Genomic DNA, 18,424 nt, shown 5'->3' with positions numbered 1-18,424 from the left:
GGCCCTTCCCCTTTTCCCCTGGCCTCCTTTCGTGAATGTGTGTGAAGGTGGGGCTTTTCGCCACAACGCATGGATGTCACACTTCAGTGTTGGCAGTCCGTTGACGCATGTGTTGGGCTTTGCTTTGTGTGCTGGTCGCTCACATCTTCATTAACCCGCGTGCGCTACGCTGTCTGATTTCCTTCCGTTTACTGTTGTTACTCTCTTCTTGTCGGTGTGGGACCCACTGTGATGATATTTTGTTGTTATTTCTTCCCGCTCATGGCCACCCTGATGACAGGGAGGGGCAACACCTAGGCCCGTGGGATCCATTGCCTAGTGCTCCCCGCCCTGCTGTGTGGGAAGCCCACATAGCACCCCTCCATCCCTGCCAGTGCCGAACTACTTCTGGTGGCGAAAGGCTCAAGTGCCCACAGCGTAGGGAGGTCAGCGTGATGCATCGCTGCGGATGCCGGCCGTCAGGTCAGGGATGGCGCTGTGTCGGAGGACCTTGCGACAGCAAACACGCGCGCGCCACCCACGTGATCGGCAGAGTATCCGTGGGACCGGAGTGCATCCCGCCAGGCCCTGCGTGCCTACGGGTGCGGGGTGCCTGAGCCACCCCGAGGGACGCACCAGGTGGCGACCCGCATGATGGTTGCGGCTGTGGGGCGACGTGTGGAGTTGGGGGTAGGTAGTGCTTGAGGCAGCGGCCATGCTCCGATGACTGCGACGCCATTGGTGTAACGCCGCGCCTGCCGCTGCTTGGCACCACGCGACAGATTTGTCACATATCGGAACAGAGTAGAGTTTAACATACGCTCTAAAGCAGAGCGGAGGAACTGAAGGCAAATTTATATTATCTTGCAATCATATCTCTCGCTTGCGCGTTCCGGACCTCTTTCTCCTGGTGATTACCGTTGCAGGGCGCCCCTCTCCTGTGCTTGTGCTTCTTGGCTGATTTGCTCATCCACAACTTCGACATTTTTCCACATTTTTTCATTTTTATTTTATTTACGCTTCTGCATTACTCCTCACGCTGCATCGCTATTTCGTCTGAGGTGTAACTTCCGCGTTTTGTTTTTTTCAGTGGCGCTCGTGCGCATGCCAGCCAATGAGCTCACCTTCTCTCTCTATCTGCGCACGTCTGTGTGTGTGTGTGTGTGTTAGGGGGGATTCCCTCCCTCCCCCACACCCACCCACCCACCCAACGCCTCTTCCGTGTTTCCAGCTGCTCAGTGTGCACTCCTCCTGCTTGAAGAACAAAATTGTGTGTGTGTGTTTCTTTTTTGGGTCTGTTTGCTCATCATGGCCTTTGGACGTTGCTGGTTTCCTTCCCCACAACGGATGCTGCATAGAACCCCCCATCCTTTGCGGAGAGTCAAGTCCGTGAGAGGAGCTCTACGGGTCTCTTCTGTAGCCCGCGAGCAGGCGATCCCACAGGAAAAGGCCAAACGTACACCGTCCGCTTTCATGCAGATGTGCGTGATGGGGAAGATGAGTGTAGCAGGCCTCTGGTAGCCACGCATCAAAGGTAAAAGGAGCGGCAGTTACCATCGGATATCCTGTTGTTGAGCGCGTGGTGGGGGGAGCGAGAGGCAGGTCATGTGCTGCAGTCTCTCATCGTCACCGCTCGACGCTCAGTTGGAATACTCAAGCGCCTTCTCAGTCTTTGCTTCCCGACACGCGCAGGCGTGGCACGACTGTGGGCCGCACCTGATCAATGCGTTGACCTCATTTCTCATCTTTCGAAACGTGCAGCGGTATGGGCTGTATTGTGCTGCTGAAACTCTCTTGTCTGCCTTGGTGCCATCATGAGGTGTGCTATTCAGAGGTGCCGGTAGTACTGCTGACGGATCGTGTAAGACCGCTGAAGTGGCTGAGCATCGGTGCATAGGGGGCCTGTTTTGCCGGTCCCAATGCCTGTGGTCACGCCTTTCTTTGGGTGTTATCGTCTTTGCGTTCGCTGGCAATCTTATTCGTTTTCGTGTCAACCCTCCTGGAGGAGGAGACGGGACTTCCCTACCTCCGCTCGCCCGCTCTTTGATTTCCAGCGCACCCCCTACATCGAGACTGGCAGACAAGCGCGTTTGGTTCGTCCTTCTTCGCCTCATCACGTGTGCGTTTTGTTGTTTTGAAGTATTCTTCTCTGCTGGGAGGTGGCTGTGTGTCTCTTGGTTGTGTGCTCGTCTCTCTCTTTCCTTCTTTCTCTGCCTCACTCGCTGTGGTTACGTTCAAACGTGCTTTCATCTCAAGAGCCAAGTATTGTACCTCATGTACAACAAGGGAGGAGGAGGGGGAGGGACTCGTTTCCTTTCCCCCGCACAGGCGGGCGCCATGCTACCCTACTGCCCCACAAGAAGTACGGACATGTGTATACACGCTTGCCCTATTTTCTCCACCCAGCAGTCCTGCTCCGCCACCCCTATCTACTGTCCGTTCTGTACTCTCTCTCTCTCTCTGTTTGCCTCCGCCTACTTTAAGCTGCAAACCAACACGCTCCTCCTCCCCAGGAACACACACGCACACACACACACGTACATACAACATAAAGGGAAAGAGACGAAGAGACAAGCACCGTGATGAAAACCCTCGCGAAGCGGCAGCGGTCAGAGTCGGTGAACGAGGCGAAACCACATCGCGCTGCGAGAAAGGAAAGCACCACCACCTCGCACTCGGCACCCTCGCCAGCAGCATCTCGCACCTTGACGACAGCCTCCGACACAGATGCCGCGAGTTCAGCTGCCGTCGCCGCTCCCTATGATCGAAAGCCCTGCAAAAGTGCCCTTCTCGTTGTGAGTACTTGCCACGCCGTCATGGCTGGTCTCGTGTACCGGAAGGAGAAATTCTACATAAAGTTCTCGGTGAAGCGTCATGTCGGTCGTGTAAACAGTGTGGCAGTAGCGGAGCGCTACATCGCCAGCAGCGGCGTTGATGAGCGGGTCTTTCTCTTCACAAACAAGGCTGAGGAGCGCCTGACAGCGCCAATGCGCAAGAAGATGCAGGAGGCTGGCGAACCTCTCGCAGTGCGCCTAGCTGATCTAGGCAGCATCGCGCCTCCAGCTGAAGTAACCGTGCTCGTCTTTGCCGATGGCTCTCAACACCTACTGTGTGGCTGCTTAGATGGTCAGCTGCTCATCTACCGCTGCCGCGACTGGTCCGTTAGAAGCGCGCTCGCGGTGCATGAGAAGGCCCTTGTTGGACTTGCTGTGCACCCCAGAAGCCACGGCAGTCTTGCCGTCACGGTAGGAGAGGATCGCACGATTGCCGTGCTCGACCTTGTGAAGGGGAAGCTGCTGACAAAGTGGAAGTACAACCCCTCGCCTGCAGCACCTGGCAGCGTCTCTCAGAAGGCTGGGGGCAGCGCACCGGAAGAGGCGGAGAGGCCCTCCGCCTTTGCCCCTGCTGCCCGCGAAGAACTCGTTGGTGTCCTCTTCTCTCCTCAAGGCACCCGACTGGTTGTTTTTAGTCGTTTTTCGTTTGTCGTCTACGACTCCGCTGTCATGGAGCCACTCTGTAGCTTCCGCTGTGCCAACCCGCAGCCACCGAGCGAGATGCACCGCTTCGCCTTCTTCTCCGAGACGGAGCTCATCGTGGGCACCGAGGTGGGTGCACTTCAAGTGTGCCGCATTGAAGAAACTTCTGATAAACTGTTGAACATGACAGCGACGTTGACGCCAGTGGCGGCGACATACCCGGAGAGCGTACGCGAGAAGGCGGCTGCGCTGTTAGCAACACCAGTGAAGATGGAGGTGGAGACGCGCCAAAAGAGCCCGTTGCGGCACGTCAACCGTATAAAGGGACTGCAGGTGCAGGGCAGCACCGTCTTCTCCATAGACTCCAACGGCATTGTCATTGCATGGAATGCAAAGAGGACGGCGGCTGGTCCGCTGAGTCTGCAGTACGTGACGAGTGCAAACTGTCAAGGCCGTGTGACGGGCATGGAGCTCTACCCCCTGCATGTGCACGACATCCAAAAATCCCCACCAGTGAAAGGCTGCGCGGGTGGCCTAAAACTAAACCGGCGCTAAGCGCCAAAAAGACCCGCATTTTTCTTTTCCCTTTTTTTGTGCGCAGCGCTGCGCGGCATGTTTGAGATGTGCCCGCCGGCCGCGTCTCTCCCTCTTCGACTAACGCGTCCTGAGAGGCCACCGAGCCGCTCACACGCACGTAAATTTGAAAACGGAGAGGGACAAGCCCGCCTCGCTGGCGGCTCTCTAATTGCCTTGCGCCCGCTAAGGAGCCTGCTCGACCTGGAGTACCCCTCGCCAGTCTGTAGCTGACGGTGGTGCTCTGCTCTCTTAGCACCCTCTATGACCCATCTCGCTCGATCAGCAGTGTCTTGCTCGTCATCGACTCTCTGTGGACCAGGCTTGTTCAAGGCCGTCCTCTCTGCCGCTCCTCGATCGCGCGCATGTTGTATCCCTCTACCTCCTCTACCCTGTTGCGCCGGCGGACCACCTTCAACACGAAGAGCCTCTCGTCTCTGGTGCGTGGCTGCCTTTGATCACCGTGGCCTCCCCCCTCCCCATTCCTTCACAGCGTTTTCGCTTTCCTTCACCCTCACTATACCACCCGCAGCCCCCCCCACCACTGCCTTTCGCATCTCTTCCCCAGCATGCACAGGAACACCATCGACGCGAAGAAGGATGGTGGTAGTAGACCTACTATCACAGCGACAGACCGCGGAGACGGCGTCAACGTCAACCGGCAAAGCAGTCTTCTGCCTGGTGAGGTGCGCACGCCATCCATGATAGTCACGCTTTCCGAGGCCTGGGGCGACAACAGCGCCGACTGGGCAGCGCCTGGCAGTAGCTCCGTCTGGGAAGAAGAAGCGCCGAGCCGTCATTCGGCGCCGACTCCCCTCCGAAACTACGGCCACAGTGATGTGTGGGCCTCTGCGGCGGGGTCACCGCTAATGGGCGACGACATCGCTCATCAGCCCAGCTTCGGACAGGCTGGAGCGAAGAACGACTCAGATAGCCTAGACACTGCCGAGTTGGCCGCGGCAGCTCTTCAGGCCTTATCGCCCCAAGGTGCGCTGCACGAGGACTCACACGATGTCCATGGGTCCCTACCGCAGCGACAGGCGTTGCAACCGCGCTACTCGACCAGTTTTAACTACGGCTACGACAGCCGCTTTGGCTCAATGCACATAACGCCGCCGATGAACAATCTCACGCAGTATTTCCCATCACCCCAGCTGCAGCAGCCGCCTCCGGGATCGAACTACTTCATGGTGCGGGAAGGCTCAGTTGCACCGAACGCGATGTTTGGAGAATCTACTCCGATGTCTCGCGGTGGCGCCCACCCAGCTACCCTTGGGAGTGACGCGGTGTTATCCAGCCCCGTCGGGCTGTCGTACGTGCCACGCTTAGAGGACAAGGAGGTGGCACACCGCATTATAGCCTCCGCGGGTTTGCCACTATCAATAAACTCGCTTGTCGACTACATTCATGGCGGCCAGCCACACGCGCCAGCGCACGCCGCCGCACTGGGCACAACTCAGAATGCGCTTCGCAACTACCCCAACCTGAGTGAACCCCCCACAGAGGAAGAGAAGCTCGGAGGTCGCGGTGTTGCCAGTGGCTCGTATGGTGGCCGCCCACAGCGTGGCAGACACGGGCAGCCGTCCCAGGGCCATGGTGGACCGACGACTTCGTCCTCGGCGCAGGGCAGCGGGTTTGCCGTCTCTGGTCAGGACACCAGCAGCGGCTCTCGGCAAGACCAGCCGCTGACGCCGCCGTTCAACTACAGTAGCGGCTTCATGGTGTCTGCGGGCATCAGCCCCACAACGCCTTCGAGGACATCGGCGCGCGCTCCTTATGGCCCACATGGAAATGGCGTCTTCGGGCGCTACAAGAGCGAGAGTAAGTACCTTAGCGACTTGCTACACTTTCACGCGAATTTTTTTCCTCCACCGCCACCGCCGCGTGTGCCCAACGAGGAGCGCCGCAGCCGCGCTGAACTTTGGTATCACTACGCAAGCAAGTGGGACATCACACACCGCCTACCGCCGCCGCCGCGTACGCCACTTCCAGAGATGGAGCTGGAGTACCGCATGCACCTTCAGCAAATGACGCGTGTGCCGTATCACGGAGACGGGTGGCTACAGCTGAGCGAGCGGTGGTTCAACGTTATGCAGGAACTCTTTGACTTCCCCGAGGAGAACGTTGGCGAAGAAGTGGACTTCAGCATTGTTCTTCAGCAGGCAGTGCTAAGCTAAGTATGAGGTAAGCGAATCTCTGCAAGACGGTGTAGCGCCTTCTGATGTATTCGCGCGCATCCATGGGCGGCGTTCTTTTCCTTTATCGAAGCACGGCGCCTCATAAGCGCTGATGTGGGCGTGAGGGGGGCGGCGACGCTTGCGGACTGAACACAAATTCGTGCACTTCGCCTACTTTTTTGGGGGACTCTCCACCCTCCACCTCGTATTCTCCATCCACTCTTTCGCTTCCCTCCTTCGACTCCCACGGCGTTTCTGCAGCGTTCTCCTCTCTCTCTCTCTCGCTCGTTCTCTTTTGCTGCCATGAGGAGGCGATCCGAAGCTGTTGGAGGGGTCTTCAGTAGCGGCGTAGCCCTCTTGTCAGTTGGACTCGGTGCCTATCGACGTTCTCTCGTACGGGCGAAGAGAAACGAAGCAAAATACATGCGAAAATGCAATTTTCGAGGACATATCCACAAAATGTGCGCGATAAAACTTTTCTGTGCGAGGATCTGTACAATCATCGACATCAGGCAATGATATTCCATTGTGGCCTAACCGTCCACGACGCACGCCTGCTCAACGGGAAGGCTTCGGTGCGCTCACTCCCCATGTACCACATCCTTTTACGCATCGTACAGAGGGCCTCTCCTGACCCGTCCTCGGAGCGATCTTCCCTCCTCTGTTGTTTTTTTTGTTTTGTCTTTCGCTGCTCTTCGCCCGCGTAAGTGTCGATAGCGAAGAGAAAGAAATCCACCCTCTCCCTCGCCTTGTTTTCCCTTCTCGCCTGACACACAGAGTAGCAAGGTTCACGGTTTGAAATCGACATCGCAGAGCGCTCGCATGGCAGTACTTCCATATCCATGCCATCTGCTTCTTCTCTCCCCCGTTCTCTCTCTATCTCGCGCGCGCGCGATGCATTCTGCCTCTTCTCTGTTGTTGTTGTTCCCCCCCCCCTTTTTGCTGCGCTTTTCAAGTGTTCGTGTCGCTTTTTTTTTTGCTCGTGGCGCGATGCCTTTCTCTCGTCTCGGCCCGCGTGTGCTATACGTTTCCGCTTGAGTGGCTTTCTTGCGTAAGTCTCGTTGCTAGATAACCCACACGACACCGTCCACAATCGGTGATAGTTCTATTGACAGCTAAACTCTCAGAACTGAAGACACAGAAACCTAGTAGGGACTATGGGTGCACGCACTTGCCACGCGCTCCCTTCGAGGATTGCAGCGCCGTATGATCTCCAACGACTGTCATCGCCTCTTTCCGGGGTGGCTCTTTACCCTGCTGGCTGCCTTTCTCTCTCTCTCTCTCTTGTCAGTGGACGAGTAGGAAGATGTGAATGATCAAATCTCAGCCTTGCCTCGCCAGTTACCCCCGATACAAAATCTGCTGCTCGTCCTCTCTGCAACTCTACAGGATGGTGCACCGTCTTCTTGTCCTCCCTCCTCTTCTCCCAACTTGCTCTTTCTCTTTCTACGCCACAATACGCGGCAAGGAGTCTGTATGAATAGCTGCAGAAGATATGGACACACTCATGTCCGCTATTGAGTCAGTGGACTCGGCGGACGCGCTTGACCTTACGTCGTTCCTCCAAGGGCTCAGCGACTTGGACGAGGTACGGCAGGCGGTAGAGACGCTGCTGGACGCGTACAACAGTCACAGCGGTACGAGCCGGGAGGTCCTTCAGAAACAGTGCGTAATGCGCAGCCTGGCAGAGCTACTGGAGGCCGTGCACAGTCGCTACACGCGCACCACCGATGCGTCTGCAGCACCCGCGACTTGCACGTTTTGGCGAAACCAAACAGACAGGGGGACTGCCGCAAACTCCTCCACCGATCCGAGGTGGGCCTTCACAGCAGATGACTACCTGCTCTTGTCCATGCTCCTGAACGAGACGGCGACAACGACGAATGCCACGACCTTTGCATACTGGAGTCGGGCCACAGTAGTGGTTTTCTCCAGTGCGACCGCGATTGTGTTTCCCTCGGCCGACATGAGTGGCGTGTGTCCTGAGAAAGCGGGTGCGACTATAAACAAGGAGGCGGAGACAACGCGGGCCTCGTTGGAGTCCGAACTACACTCCTTGCGAGAGATTGTGGCAAAGCGCTTCACAACTGCTGTGGAGAGTCTGCGTCGTGTCACGTCGTACGAGTACGCGCGACGGAGCCTGCAGAGCAGCGTCTGGGCTCTGCTCGGGTCATTGGCTGGCTGCAGTTCGTCGTCGGTCGGGGAGCGCGTGGTAGAAGAACTGGAGGCCGCTGTGGAAAGCATGTTGCAGCCCTTGAACATAGCGCTGCAGGAGCCACTCGCGGGGTCACATGGCAGAATTGTGAGTTGCCAGACCGGTGGCGTCACCGGTAACGGCAGTCGGTCTGGCAAGAAGACGTCACCAATTCTTCTTACAGCCCTCTTGCAGGACGTCGAAGATGTGTTGTGGGCAATTTCGCATATTGCCGCCTCATCCTCCTCCTCCGCAACGCGGCAGGCCTCCAGCTTGCTCGAGCAGCTGTGCTCGCGGGCGGTGGCCTTCACTGTGGAGGTGCTACTCAAGTTTGCGCAGCAGTACATTACGTTACAGCAACAGCGTCAGATGGAGTTCATGGAGAAGGAAGAGGCGGGTGGCGACGGCGATGGTCATGGCGGTGCGAGAGGCGCCAAGAGGGACATCTTCCGGGTGTACCACGTTCAGCGCAGCGTGCAGCGAGTGTTGAGTGTGGGGCTGCAGCTGCGTCGCGTCGTGTTCCCCTCCAGCACGGGCAGCAAGGCGACTGAGGTGTCGCTAGTGAGCGAGGCGGCGTTTAATGGTCTGCAGGCAGCCGTTTCTGCGTTCGGTGGGGCGGTGTTTGCCATAAATCCCGTCACCCGCGCCATGACGAAGGAAGACATCGATGACGACGTGGTCGCAGTAGCAGCGGCGACGACGACGGAGGAGGAGAAGACAAGTCCCTTGGCTTGGGGCAATGACAGCCGCGATGCAGGCCGCCTTCGCGAGTGCCGTCGTGTTCTGGCGCCGCCTCATCACCTCACCACGAGCGGTGGTGTGGTCGGCGGTGTCGAGGGCAACTACGACTTCTTCAAGGATGAAGAGGGCGACACTCTACTTGGCCGCCGCGAGGCCTACCTGAAGACGTCCCTCGGCCCTGTCACAGCATCTGCCCTGGTGGACATGGTGATGCTGACGGTGTCGCACATGGACTTCCTGAGCGAGGACGCGATCCAGGAGCTGCATCGCCGGGGTCTGGAGCAGATGCAGCTCGCCGCCGCCTACCAGGCTCAGAAGGAGGAGGTGGAAAAGCTGCGGCAAATGGAGCGGCAAGGTGTGGAGGCGATCGCTGCCGGGAAGCTGATTGAGCACGTGAAAGACAGTGCTGCCTTGCACATGCGCGGCATACAACTCCTTCGCAAGGTGTCCGCACGCTCCCGGCTGGAGCGCGCTGCCTTCACCTCCGTTCTCGGAGCGTACCAACATGTGCGCGGCGAGGCCGAGGCGCACATTCGACTGACGCAAGCGCTCATCTCGCGCTGCCTGGTGCAGCTTCCTCCGTCACTGGCTGACAGCGCCATGGATGAGCTTCTCCTGCACCTCCGACGGGAGCTCACGCGGGCCCAGGCGCAGAAGGAGGCCGCTGCAAGCGGCAAGACGAGCACGACCACTGCGCACCTAAACACAGACGTAGCCTCTCTGTTTCTTGCCAGCTCCTACTACCAGCTAACACTGCAGGTACTGTTCATGTACTACGCCACACAGGCCCCCATGCACGAGCGGAGCGCCAACTGGAGCAGTGCGCTGCTCCTCAGTGGAGGTGGGGCGGTGGCGCACGGCGAAGACGATGGGGCTGGCCTGGACGACGCCGGCCCCCACGCGGGAGGCGAGTTGATACAGACCGAGGCTGGCTTCTCGATTGAGGTGGACAATCCAATCGCCTTTCTGTACGACGACGACGTTCACCGCGCCAGCCAGGACGTCGGCCAAAAGCGTTCCCGTGAAGAGCCGGAGGGGGGAGGCGGGGCGGGGGATGAGGATGCCCTGGTCGCCGCTCGTGCCACAACGGGCGAGCACGACTTCGGCTTTCTGAACGACACCGTGGCGGCCCCGTCGACGTATAGCCACGTGCTGTGCCGCGTGCTGGAGCTCATCCGAACGGCACGACTCAACCTGATTCTGCTAGATCTCCTGCTTCAGGCCCCGGTTCTTACCCGGTATGTGTGGTACCACCTCTACAAGCACTTCTGCCTCTCCGCTGACAAGGCGAGCTGCGTGATTGGAATGTGGCTCTTGCGCAACCTGGCTGTGCGGCGGCCGGTGTACCGCACCTGCGCGGTGAACATCCTGCTGCAGCTCTGTCTCAGCACGCACGATTACGCACGCCGCTTCGCCATCAAGGAAATTGATCAGCTCCTCTCGGCCACCACCACCCAAGGAGCGCCGGTGCTGGACCAAGCGGCAGAGGGGCATCTGCTCCGGTACGCGAAGAAACAGCTTTTTGCCATTCCAGCCTATCAACGCTCTTCCTCCTCGAAGCTGAAGCGCGCCCACGACGGTGGCGAGGCGGCGCACGTCGATGAGGGAGCAGCCGTCACTGGTGATACGGATGAGGCCACAGCTAAAGACCGTGTGAGGATGTCAACTGTGCTGAACCGGCGCCTCGGCCTCTTTCTGATGCTGTGCGCACGCCAGCCGCGCGAGCTGTTCCCCGCGCTGCTCGAAGTCTTTCAGCAGTGCGTCGAGCGTGGCAACATCCTCATGATGCAGCTCCTGCCAGAGAACACCGACGTACGTCGTATGACGCAGCACCTACTCAAGACGGACGCTTCCAACTTTGTGGCGGCCGTGATGCCACTGCTGCGCAAGCGCTGCCGCGAGGCCCGGCCCCTCGTCCAGTCGATGCTGTGGGCGGTGCGGGAGCAGCTCGGCACCATGGCGAAGGAGGCCAACTCGATGGCGAATATCCTCGAGGGATCCTCCGACGGAATCAACACCGCTAGTCAGGCATCTTCGACCGCCGCACTGGAGGCGCTGCGCAACATCAGCAACGCCATTCTGGGGCACGCGAAGGCGATGTACGAGCTCAGCGGCATCCCACTGGGTAACTCGACCCAGTCTGTCTCTCTGCTGGACATTCGCTACCTCGCACCATTTCTAAGTTTTCTCTCTGCCACGGAGCTGAAGCAAACCTATCTCAACGCCTTTCTGCTGTTTCTTCAGGTGCAGCTGCAGTTCCAACGTCACTACAGCAACGCGTTTCACCAGCTGTCGGCGAAGGAGCGAACCTACGTGCTAGAGGCGACGGAGCTGCACGCCTTTCAGATAAAGGTGCTGCGAGAGGTGCTCGTCAAGTGCCCCGTCCCCTTTCAAGACGGCGTGTTGCGTGGTCTGACCCGCGTGGACTTCTTCGTATACCTACATCGAGCCCCACAGGAAAGCCAATCTAGGCTCGCTTCGTCAATGCTCTCTCACCCATTGCATGGCGAAACACTCAGCAGCACGACTGGTGGCATTCTCGACGGGATGCACAATGGCGGGGAGAGCTCCGTTAGTGCGGTGAATGGGAAGAAGACGGAGGTCCTTCCGCCAATTAGCGTGGGCACAACCAAGGAAGTGGTGAGCCTGTGTTTTGAGCTGACGCGAAGCTTTGACAACACGACCGTGGAGAAGCTGTACGGTCCGCCGGAAGTGCAGAAGGCTCTGCAGCAACTCATGCACCCGCCACCGGTGCCATCACAGCTCATGGCGACAGTGCTGCAAGCCGCCACGCTGTTTCTGCGTAGCCGCTACGTGGAGTTCATCGGCTTTGTCGTGCAGACAATTCTAACGCCGCTAGAGCGCGCCTCGGCCTGGGAAACGGACCCGCAGCTGTGGAAGGGCGTCCTTCTCTTCACGGAGCGCTACTACCGCGAGTGCAGTAATTTCCTTGTGAACTTGCCTGACCAGGTCTTAACGCAGGCGCTGCAGGAACACCCGCAGCTGTGCGGGTACTTCAAGGAGGAACACGGCAACAACGCCTCCTTTATGCACATCCTCGGTAACTTGTGAGGGTGTACGGGAGCTCAGCGAAGAGAAAGCCTGGGCAGAGCGAAGGGGCTGGAAGTCGCTTTAGCGGGCCTCTCGAGCCGCTGGTGAGCGTGGCGAATATCTGAGGAGGGGCGAAAAAACGTCGAACAGGTGGGAGTGATTGATTGACTAACGTAATACCACCTGTACCTGGGCTGAGGATGTGTGGAGAGGCTGTGCTGCTCGACGTGTACTGCGCGGATGTGAGGGGCGAAGTGCACCTTGGAGATAATGTGAAGCGGTCTTAGTTGAAATGCGGTCATTCAAAGGAGAAACGAATATGCGACTTCTGCAGCCGCCCCTCTCGTCGTGGGCGTGCGGCAGGCAAGCGAAACGCCCGGGTTGGAGCTCCGCAGTCGGGTTTGAAGGTGGCACCTCAGGTCCTCGCCATTTTTCTAGCACTCGTGCTCTCCCCTGTTTCCTTGGCGCTACCTACCACCGTGCACCCTCTTCCTCCTCTCGGCTCTCTCTCAGCGTCTTCTGCTTTGCCACACCTCACCCCACCCCACCCATTCACCCCTTCTCACAGAGCGAGCCAACCGTCATCATCATGGCCGACGACAATGAGTTCTTGCCCTTTTTGAACAGCTGGCCTCTCTTCTTTGTCGTCGTGAGTGGGCTGTTGGCCTTCAGTGTACACCAGTACATTAGGCCACACCTGCACATTATCCGCGCCGCGAAAGCCAGTACCGTCCAACAGCAGCAACGATGACAGTCTTCGTTGACAACCATGTAGACCGGCCCCACACACTTCACCCTTCTCCAAAGGGCAGCTGCAGACCTACGGCCCGGCGTGCTTCGAGTTACCGCTTCTTCCGGACTACATGTAGCAGGCCCATGATTTACTTTGTGCAGCTGCTGCGGTCTCTCACGCCTCAAGGTGTGACGTGGGATGCTGCACAACCGCGTCTTAACTCAATCGCACAATTTGGACCCCAAAGGGAGGATTTCCGCATCGGTCTGATTTGGGGCGATTGCTGCGCGTGATCTCCTCTTGAGATGCACCGTTATGCTCCAACTCCAGTGGAAAAAGGGGCATCCAGGCAACGCTATGAGGGGCTCCTCTGGCAAGCCTTTCGCTGTGGTGCGCACGGATCGTGGTATGCTTGCACAGTGAGTGGCAGACGACCGGGACACTTTCTCCGCTGAGTTGCCATCTAGGATTGCCGACAATGCACTTGCCTTCGCCGCCCCATCCAGCCCTCACGCCCCATGGCCTATATGACAGTGTGAATTTCTGCACCGCAGTGAAGCGTATCGGCACAGGAGTCTCCGTTGTACGCGACTCGATCAATGAACGAATACTCCCCCCCCCCTCCTCCCCACCGCCACCGTCTGCACTCTGATGTTCGTTGAAACTTGCAGTATATCCCTGGCAAGCATCAATCCCTACTCCAGCCATAGAGGGCAAGAATGAGTCTCTGGCCCTCCTAACGGGGACGCCAGTATCCATCGTAATGGCGCTTGCCGGGCAAACAGCAAATACATCGACCCGAGCGCGAAGGAGCTGCAGGAATGGGCTGAGGCGAACGACATGCCCAACAACAGTGGTGAAAAGAAGATGCAACAGGGGCAGCCCCTCTCACAAGCGCTGCGAGGGCGGTCAGCATAGCCACGTGCCCTGTAAGGAGGAGGAAGAGCGTGCGCACGTCGCTGTGGAGCTCTGTGAGCGGCTTTGCTTCTCGTGGGCAAGCGTATGTCACCTCGTTGTGCAAGTGAAGTGTTCCACCCCCTTACCATTCGCTCCTCCTCCGTCCATCACTGCGCTGGCCGCTTTCCCTTCATCTTTTTTTTTTCTCCTCGACTGTTGAGTGGCTGCAGTGCCTTTGGCTGGAAACTGAAACTGCTGAACTGTTGTTTTCTCTTGCTGATGCTGCCTTGCGCCTCCTTCACCGACGGACCCGAAGGTTGATCACACAGCGAGAAGACACAAGGGGGGAGAGAAGCATGAGAGAGGGGGGAAGTGGTGGAGAGAAAAGAGAAGGCAATGGAATACGCATTGACACCATCTCTACATTTCATCGTTCTTTGGCTTTTGTATGTCCGGCGTCTTCTCTAGTAATGAAAAGTGCATCTGCTCCCCCCCCCGTTGTTGCTCTTCTCTCTCTCTCTCTGTAGTGCGCCCTCTCTTGGCAGTGCGGGGGAGCGTACTCCTTTTTCAGTTTGACGTGGATGGGTTGACCTTCAGTGGTAGTTTTTAAGCATGTGCACAGTGACGAGCGTCATTGACAGTGGCAGAAGAGCAGCTTCAGTTCCCTGTGAGAAACTAGACGAGGGCGACCGCACCTCGCACGCTGTCAGTACGGACGTCTTCGATGACTGTGGTGCGGCTTCCTTTGGCTGCCTCATGGCGCCCCCCTCGTACGACCGCTAGTTGCCAATTCTGGCTCCTCCACTCTCCGCCATAGTATCCCTCTCGCTGCTCGAAACGCTCACCCTGTATTTTTGTCTGCTTCTTTCCATCGGCGTCACTTACAAACGCGAATGCCATATTGGCGCATGCCCTTCACCTTTAGGGGCTCCCATCAATGGCCCGGCATTAACACACACCACATACACACACGTGCAGACGCATCTGCCTCTCTTCTGTCTTCGGTAGTTGACGACTGAGCGTTTGCTTCTCAGAGGTGTACCTGAGGATCCCTTTTATTCTCCACTCTCGCGCGATACCCTCCTCGCCTGTGCGTGTGCGTCATTTGCATGCAGAGACACAGGCGCAAGAAGCACGCGATGTCATGTGAACTTGTCTGATTCGCTGTACTCCCTTTACCACTCGCCCGCTCTCTTTCCTGCTCTGCTGCTGCTCGCAGTGAAGGAGCGTCGCCAGCGCCTCCCTTTTCTTTCCTCTTCTCGATAGGCCCGCGCAGATGCGCAGCCCCAGCACCCTTTCACTGGTGGGGACGTTCCTCATTGTCCTCCTTGTTATAGGCGCCCTCTTGGTTGTTTTGCATATTGCTTACCGGAAAGACAGTGTCGCTTTAGAAGAGGAACGAGAGCCTGAGTTGCGGGCCACCGCTGAAGCATCGCGTACCCATCATGAGCCGAGTTTTACGCAGATGCCAGAGGCGATCCCGGTCGAGAGAGCGGCCAGCGATAACGTCCCAGCACTTGGAAACGTGGTCATCAAAGATATGAATCTTCTGCGCAGCTACGAAGGCGAGCTTGTGCGAGTGGATGTCCACAACTCACCTCCTGAAGCACTCACTAATGGCGCAGCCCCGTCAGATGAAACGGGTAACCAGGGGCGGGGCCTCCAGGGCGTAGGCACAATGACTGGGCCTAGTGGACAACGACCAGTATCGGCCGAGTCTCCTCCAACTTTGGAAGATCTGCAACCCACTGAAGAAATTGCATTCCCAGCAGACCTCCAGCACGGCGGTTACGTCATTGTGGAGTGCCCGAAGGGTCACGAAGAGCTTGCAGGAGAGGAGGACGGGACCACTGCCGCTGTGGCACCAACTCAGCAGCTATCAAACCGTAGAGGAAAGACACCACCGCCTCGACTTGAATTTTATCGACATAGGACCTCGAGCGCCCTTTACGGTACGGCCCAGTACTGCCACAGTCCCCTTTCAAACTCGGGTGCTTAGCCGTCGCCGTCTCTCCGGTGTGTTGTGTGTCGTTCGTCGCTGTTTCGCTATAGGGCTTTTTTTTCCGATCCCACCTATTTCTAGCGACTTCCATGGGAGTCCGCCTCTCGCTCCCTCGTAGTGCCTGTACATGCGCCCTCGTTAGTGCAGGAAAAGAGCTGGCCATCTCCGCTGTTGCCCTTGCCCCATCCCATCGCCATCTTCAACTGGACCAAATCAGCGAGCCTTATGCAGAGCAGCACGACGGAGAGCGATCTCTTGAGGAGGCACCGGTTGATCGGCGAGGGAGTCAACGTGTACCACACAAAAGGGCATTTCGTTGGCTTTCGGGAAAATAAAAGGTCGTCGCCTATAGTGGGCCTCTGTTGCGTGCGGCATGCGCTTTACTTTCCACTCCACTGGAGTAAAACGCCCCACAGCACCTCGAGAGCGGGGGGGGTTTCGTCCGTGGTTAATTTCGAGGATACTGTAGGTAAGATAGTGTCCCTCTTTCGTGTCGATCCGTAGTTTCTATCACCGAGAAAGGCGTAGCTGGTGCGCCTGCGCATAGGCCTTTTCTTTTGCCTCGGTTCTGCTTCAGCACCCCTTTTCGTCTCCTAACCTTTGGGTATGCCGCAGTGCATGTCACGTAGCCAATTGTGTGATGGCTTACCACTGTGCCTGTGTGCAGCCGAGCAGCAGGGGGTGCAGTCTCTGCATCTCCTTTCCAACAACATATTCGGCAGTTCTTTGCCTTTTCTCTGCATTCATTTTTTTTCTTTGCGTGTTCTTTTCGTTTTGCTGCTGTTGTGGTGGTCGGCTCTCCACCGCCCTTTCGTCCTGCGTCCTCCTCTCGTGGCGCTGCTGCTCCGCTGCGCTCCTGTCTTAACTTGTTTGCCCTTTTCCTGTGCTTTCGTGAGAGAGCGCCGACACCCTCATTCAGTCATTCACTCGCTCACTCGCTCTTTGCTTTGTGCTCTCTATTTTCCGGGGTTTGAGCTCGCCTTTCGTCTCTGCCCTCCGCTGTCTTTCTCTCTCTCTTCGCTTATGCACTCAGAAGTGGAGAGTCGCCGCTACGTCAACATTTTGTTGTCTTGTGGCTCCCACTGCCCCTGCCCTTTCCTTTCCTTTCTCTTGTTTGTGTTTGCGGCTGGCTCTCGCTAGCAGGACCCTAGACGCGGTTTGCGTTGGCTCAAGACGTGCTGCCCACCACCACCACCACCCGCTCCACCCCGTGCGACGCATGGCCTGACTCGGTGGCAGAGGCGGCTCGTCCTGAGACAACCAGGAGTGAGCAGCGACGCAGGAGAGTCAGAGGTGAGCTATGGCTCTGCATGTGCGTACGTTTGCCGCCTTGGTCGGGGTGGAACCCCACGTTGGAAACAAGAAAGGGAGCGCAAGCGCTTGAATCTCTTTGCTCACGGACTTGGGCCCATCTCTGCGCCTACGCTATACAGACACGTACGTATGAGACGTACACCTGCAAAAGTGATGCAGAGACCGATGTCAGTGTGCCTCCCTCATTTGAGATCATCTCCTGGGGTGTGGTGGTGGTGCGTGCGTGTAAGGCCACCCCTTTTTCCGTTTTGCGCTTTGCTTTCAACGCATTGCGATGTTTCCGTTCCTCACGTCTCTCACTTTGCGGGTGGATGACGACAGGCCAGCACGCGACCGCCTCCTTGCATAGGGAGGCGACCATTCGCCAGGTGCCCACGCATTCTAACGCGCCCCCCTCCCTCCCCCTCGACATACTTCTGCTACCAGGCAGTTTACAACTTGGGTGGTGTCCCATATCGTCTCTCCTCATTGTTGCGCACCCCCTACAGCCGACTAGGAGACTCGAAGCGCTGATGATTCTCCTTGGTGAGATCATGCTTTGACCCATTGCACAGCCGGGCTTCTCTCGATTCTGCCTTCTTTTCCTACTCTCTCGCTCTCTCTCGTTCACCGCTACTATAGTGGTGCAGCCATCGTGGCTTGCGTCCGCGGGTGAGAACCTCGTCCACATGACACTGCCATAGTCCGTACTGATGCCTATTGTGTCGGTAACGAACCCACGATCATGCACAGATATACGCCAGCGGACTGCCAGACTTACTCATAGACGTGTCTGAGTCCATATTCATTTGCCTCCGAGCGTTTTCCCCTTGAATTCATCACTCTACACACTCCGACATGTCACTTCAGGTCTCCATGGTGCGCCTCTTCGTCACGACGCCGGAAAGCGCACCTTGGCCGTTGGCCTTTCTGGCTCTTCGTTGTCGATGTGTTTGGCTCACTGGCAGGCATGATGGTCTTTGGACTCCACCGCGGAACTCGCACATGCACGGTAGTCTCTCCTCTGCACCCTAACCTTAGCGAGGAGGACAGCGCTAAATTTGTATGTGACAGCACTCGTGGGATGGAGGGAGCCACAGAGCATGGCAGTACTGACATACCAGCGACACTTCCTCTCTCTCCTGTATGCATGCATAGCGAACCCGTCCAGGGAGACGTTACCTGAGGCGGGGGTAATTCTGGGGAAAATGCAGGATGACTCAGTGACGCTGCACACTGGAACCGATTCTGTTCGCGTACGCAAACGTTTTCGAGGGGTGGAACGGCGTCCTTCCTGGCCTCTGTCGA

General features: G+C 57.7%; 3 protein-coding genes across 3 annotated transcripts; all 3 read left to right on the top strand.

Moving 5' to 3' along the window:
- Positions 1-2,561: 2,561 nt before the first annotated feature.
- LBRM_31_2660 (conserved hypothetical protein) lies at positions 2,562-4,010 on the top strand (the record flags this gene model as incomplete). Its single annotated transcript, XM_001567208.2, has 1 exon — positions 2,562-4,010. One exon carries the CDS (start codon positions 2,562-2,564, stop codon positions 4,008-4,010), a length of 1,449 nt encoding a protein of 482 aa, XP_001567258.2.
- A 587-nt stretch (positions 4,011-4,597) lies between these two features.
- LBRM_31_2650 (conserved hypothetical protein) lies at positions 4,598-6,205 on the top strand (the record flags this gene model as incomplete). Its single annotated transcript, XM_001567207.2, has 1 exon — positions 4,598-6,205. The coding sequence occupies one exon, from the start codon at positions 4,598-4,600 to the stop codon at positions 6,203-6,205; it is 1,608 nt and encodes a 535-aa protein (XP_001567257.2).
- A 1,495-nt stretch (positions 6,206-7,700) lies between these two features.
- LBRM_31_2640 (conserved hypothetical protein) lies at positions 7,701-12,212 on the top strand (the record flags this gene model as incomplete). Its single annotated transcript, XM_001567206.1, has 1 exon — positions 7,701-12,212. One exon carries the CDS (start codon positions 7,701-7,703, stop codon positions 12,210-12,212), a length of 4,512 nt encoding a protein of 1,503 aa, XP_001567256.1.
- Between the last annotated feature and the right edge of the window lie 6,212 nt (positions 12,213-18,424).

Source organism: Leishmania braziliensis, chromosome 31 (assembly GCF_000002845.2).
Source record: "Leishmania braziliensis MHOM/BR/75/M2904 complete genome, chromosome 31".
Classification (NCBI taxonomy): Eukaryota; Euglenozoa; class Kinetoplastea; order Trypanosomatida; family Trypanosomatidae; genus Leishmania; species Leishmania braziliensis.
The sequence above is the reverse complement of the archived record's forward strand: the minus strand, read 5'-3'. Positions and strand labels throughout refer to the sequence as shown.